At 43.8% G+C, this 4,298-nt stretch overlaps 1 protein-coding gene across 2 annotated transcripts; it reads right to left on the reverse strand.

The window, feature by feature from the left end:
• LOC104732390 (leucine-rich repeat extensin-like protein 3) lies at positions 404-3,981 on the reverse strand. Of its 2 annotated transcripts, none has more exons than XM_010451925.2 (2): positions 3,464-3,981; positions 404-2,473 (listed from the first exon to the last, which is right to left on the reverse strand). In XM_010451925.2, exons 1-2 carry the CDS (start codon positions 3,788-3,790, stop codon positions 734-736), a joined length of 2,067 nt encoding a protein of 688 aa, XP_010450227.1. In that variant the 5' UTR covers positions 3,791-3,981; the 3' UTR covers positions 404-733. The 2 variants fall into 2 exon arrangements, with proteins under 2 accessions (XP_010450227.1, XP_010450229.1); XM_010451927.2 differs by having other exon boundaries at positions 404-1,634; positions 2,490-3,981.

The raw sequence follows: 4,298 nt of genomic DNA on the forward strand, positions 1-4,298 counted from the left end.
ACGATGATTTTGACAAACATATGTTACATATTTGGTCCTAAAATTAATATGCGCTATAATATAGGTTAAGTCATAAAATTAACAATCAAAATACAATATATAATTTTAAACACTAAACAAATCAAATAAAAACAAAAAAAAATTATTTTTTATCACACAACTTAATCCCGTTATACCGCGGGTCAAAATCTAGATATACAAGAATATCTTACAGAATAGATATTATTTACATAAGTCATATTCAGTATATGATTTCATGCCATAGTATTCCATAAAAAAAAAACTTTTACAACAAATAAAATAATCATATATACAATGTTTTAAATAAAAATTACCAAATAAACAAAAAAAAAAAAATTTAACCCGTGCTTTAGCACGGGTCATATTCTAGTTTGGATTGAAATGGAGCTTTTTGCAAGCAAAGAAAGATATTGATAACGAACAAAACAAAAATGTATAGCCTAAGCTCTTCTCATGTATAACAAAATCTACCAAATCCAAATAAAAGAGAAAAAAATAAAATTAGTAGAAAATTCAAAAGAGATCTTACTCTATACAAACAATTTCTTTTATCTTATTATTTTATTTTATTTTCACAAAATAATTTGTTCTAAAAAATCTATTGCCCGTGTGTGCTCGGTGTAAGAATTGACCAACGACGTCGTATTCTGTTTTAATCTGTTTAGGGTTCTTGTGCCACGTCATCGTTTCAGTCTCCGGTTTCTTAAAAGAATCAATAGAAAGGCGGTGGTGGAGGAGAGGCGTATGATACTCCGATGACTGGTGGGAGTGGTCCTTCATATTCAGGAGATGGTGGTGGTGGACTTTGGTGGATCACCGGTGGTGGTGGGCTGTGGTGAACAACCGGAGCTGGTGGAGGAGATTCTTCACATGGAGCTGATGGTGGCGGCGGTGGAGAGCTGTAGTGTACTGGAGGTGGCGGCGGAGAACTGTAGTGGACTTCCGGTGGTGGTGGTGAACCGTAATGAACGGCCGGTGGAGGAGGAGAGCTGTAATAGACCGGTGGTGGTGGAGGGGAGCTGTAATGAGCGACCGGTGGGGGAGGAGAGTTGTAATAGACTGGTGGTGGAGGTGGAGAGCTGTAATGAACGACCGGTGGAGGAGGTGATGAGTACTCTATGCACGGTGGAGGTGGTGGTGGTTCGATACAAGGAGGTGGAGGAGGAGGGGAATAGACTGGAGTGGGAGGTGGAGATAGATATGGATACATTGGTGGCGGAGGTGAATGCGGTGGCGGTGGCGGAGAGTAATGCGGTGGTGGTGGTGAGCTATAGTAGTAAGGTTCAGGGGGTGGAGGAGAAAACTGTGGGGGTGGTGGCGGTGAATGAGGCGGTGGTGGTGGTGGACGGGTGCAGTAAACCGGAGTTGGTGTTGGAGAAGGTGGAGGAGAGTAGACTGGCGGAGGAGGTGGGGGCGGCGGTGGTGGTGGTGGTGGAGAGTAGACTGGCGGAGGTGGGGGCGGTGGAGAATATACTGGCGGAGGAGGCGGTGAGGGCGATGGTGGTGGTAGTGGAGGAGAATAAACTGGCGGTGGAGGAGGAGGTGATGGAGGTGGCGGAGAGTTAACCGGAGGAGGAGGTGGTAACGGCGTCACAACGGGAGGACGAGGGGACACAGAACGTCCACAACCAAACGACCCACAATTCACTGGCGGACGAGACAAGAACGCTTTACATTGCCCTGGAGACCTCTGAGCAGGTCTTCCCGGCAAACAATTTCTCCGATCATCAAACTCCGGCAACGTCAAACACACAGGCGCTTCTCCAGTGAAGAAATTGTAACTGTAAGTAAAGTTCTCAAGCTTCGGAAGCTGACAAATACTCGCCGGAATCTTCCCCGACAACTTATTATGCGCCACATTAAGCTGCTCCACCGAAACCATACCACCAACACTCTCCGGTAACGGCCCAACAAGTTCGTTAAAACTAACATCAAACACCGTCACGTTCTTCAACCGTCCGATATCAGACGGTAAACAAGAATTAAGACCATTGTTCATGAAGATGATCTCGTTCAAGTTCTTCATCTCTACCAAGCTCGAAGGTACACAACCATGGAACCGGTTATTCGCCAATACAATAACCGAAACCGGAGAATCACCAAAATTCTTCGGTAACTCAAACCGGAACCGGTTATGGTTTATAAAAATCGCGTCGAGATCTTTACTAAAAAGCTCTTTCGGTACAGTTCCTTCGAACTCATTAAACCGAAGATCTAAAAACTTCAACGACGGTAACTGCAAGACAATCGTCGGAAACTTCCCAGCGAACCGGTTGTTACTTAAATCAAGCTCGAATAAAAGCTTTAACCGGTTAAACCGATGCGGTACAGTACCACAAAACCGGTTTGAATTAACATGAAACAAAGCGAGATCTGATAACAAACCAAGCTCTTCAGGTAAATAACCGGCGATATCAGCGTGGTTTAGATCGATTCCAGCGACGGTACGAATCTTCCGGTTATCAANCGGAGGAGGCGGTGAGGGCGATGGTGGTGGTAGTGGAGGAGAATAAACTGGCGGTGGAGGAGGAGGTGATGGAGGTGGCGGAGAGTTAACCGGAGGAGGAGGTGGTAACGGCGTCACAACGGGAGGACGAGGGGACACAGAACGTCCACAACCAAACGACCCACAATTCACTGGCGGACGAGACAAGAACGCTTTACATTGCCCTGGAGACCTCTGAGCAGGTCTTCCCGGCAAACAATTTCTCCGATCATCAAACTCCGGCAACGTCAAACACACAGGCGCTTCTCCAGTGAAGAAATTGTAACTGTAAGTAAAGTTCTCAAGCTTCGGAAGCTGACAAATACTCGCCGGAATCTTCCCTGACAACTTATTATGCGCCACATTAAGCTGCTCCACCGAAACCATACCACCAACACTCTCCGGTAACGGCCCAACAAGTTCGTTAAAACTAACATCAAACACCGTCACGTTCTTCAACCGTCCGATATCAGACGGTAAACAAGAATTAAGACCATTGTTCATGAAGATGATCTCGTTCAAGTTCTTCATCTCTACCAAGCTCGAAGGTACACAACCATGGAACCGGTTATTCGCCAATACAATAACCGAAACCGGGGAATCACCAAAATTCTTCGGTAACTCAAACCGGAACCGGTTATGGTTTATAAAAATCGCGTCGAGATCTTTACTAAAAAGCTCCTTCGGTACAGTTCCTTCGAACTCATTAAACCGGAGATCTAAAAACTTCAACGACGGTAACTGCAAGACAATCGTCGGAAACTTCCCAGCGAACCGGTTGTTACTTAAATCAAGCTCGAATAAAAGCTTTAACCGGTTAAACCGATGCGGTACAGTACCACAAAACCGGTTTGAATTAACATGAAACAAAGCGAGATCTGATAACAAACCAAGCTCTTCAGGTAAATAACCGGCGATATCAGCGTGGTTTAGATCGATTCCAGCGACGGTACGAATCTTCCGGTTATCAAGCGACGGAGAACAGAAAACTCCGGTGTAGTTACAGACATTGGATCCGATCCAATTCGAAGTGAAGTTGTTCGGATCAGAGAGAATCGCTTGTTTCCAAGCTTGTAGAGCTATGTAAGCATTTCGTAATCTTGGATTCTCGAAGACGAGAGAAGGATCGACGGTGATGTTGACGCTCCGTTCGGCGAACTCAAGTAATTGACGGCGTTGGATGTGACGGACTTCGTTATCGGAGAGAGCGCCGCCGTGAGAGGTGGTGAGATGGATGAGAAGGAAGAAGGAGAAGAAGAGGAGAGTTTGAATCGTCTTCTTCATTACACTGCACAAGTCATCTGAGTGGAGTGGGCAATGGGGGTGGAGAATTCGAAAGAGAAGCGAGGGTAAAATGGGAAATGTGGATTGAGTAATGATGATAATAATGTTATGGAGGAGTTTATTGAGGATACGAGTATGTGAGGAAGAGAGAAGAGAAGGAGCTTTGTGTTGTTGTGTGGAAGCAGAGAGAGGTTGGAATATAAATGAGAGAGGTACAGCTCATTCACAGCTCAAGCTTATCTTTTTTTTTTTTTTTCAAAATTTTGTTCTTTCAAAATTTATTAGTTATTTATCAAATTAGTTAGCTCTCTTACCTATTCCTATAAAATCTCTATGTTACTAAAATAATTATTAGGTGTGGATAATCCGGTTTATGGTTTGATTTCGGTTTAGTTTTTTTTTTCCATTGTTTTGGTTTGGTTAATTCAGTTTTTTTTTTCGTTTGCTTTTTTCGTTAAAATAACACTTTAAATATAATTGAGAAATAAAAATCTATCTAGTATTATAA

This window comes from Camelina sativa, chromosome 12 (genome assembly GCF_000633955.1).
Source record: "Camelina sativa cultivar DH55 chromosome 12, Cs, whole genome shotgun sequence".
NCBI lineage: Eukaryota > Viridiplantae > Streptophyta > Magnoliopsida > Brassicales > Brassicaceae > Camelina > Camelina sativa.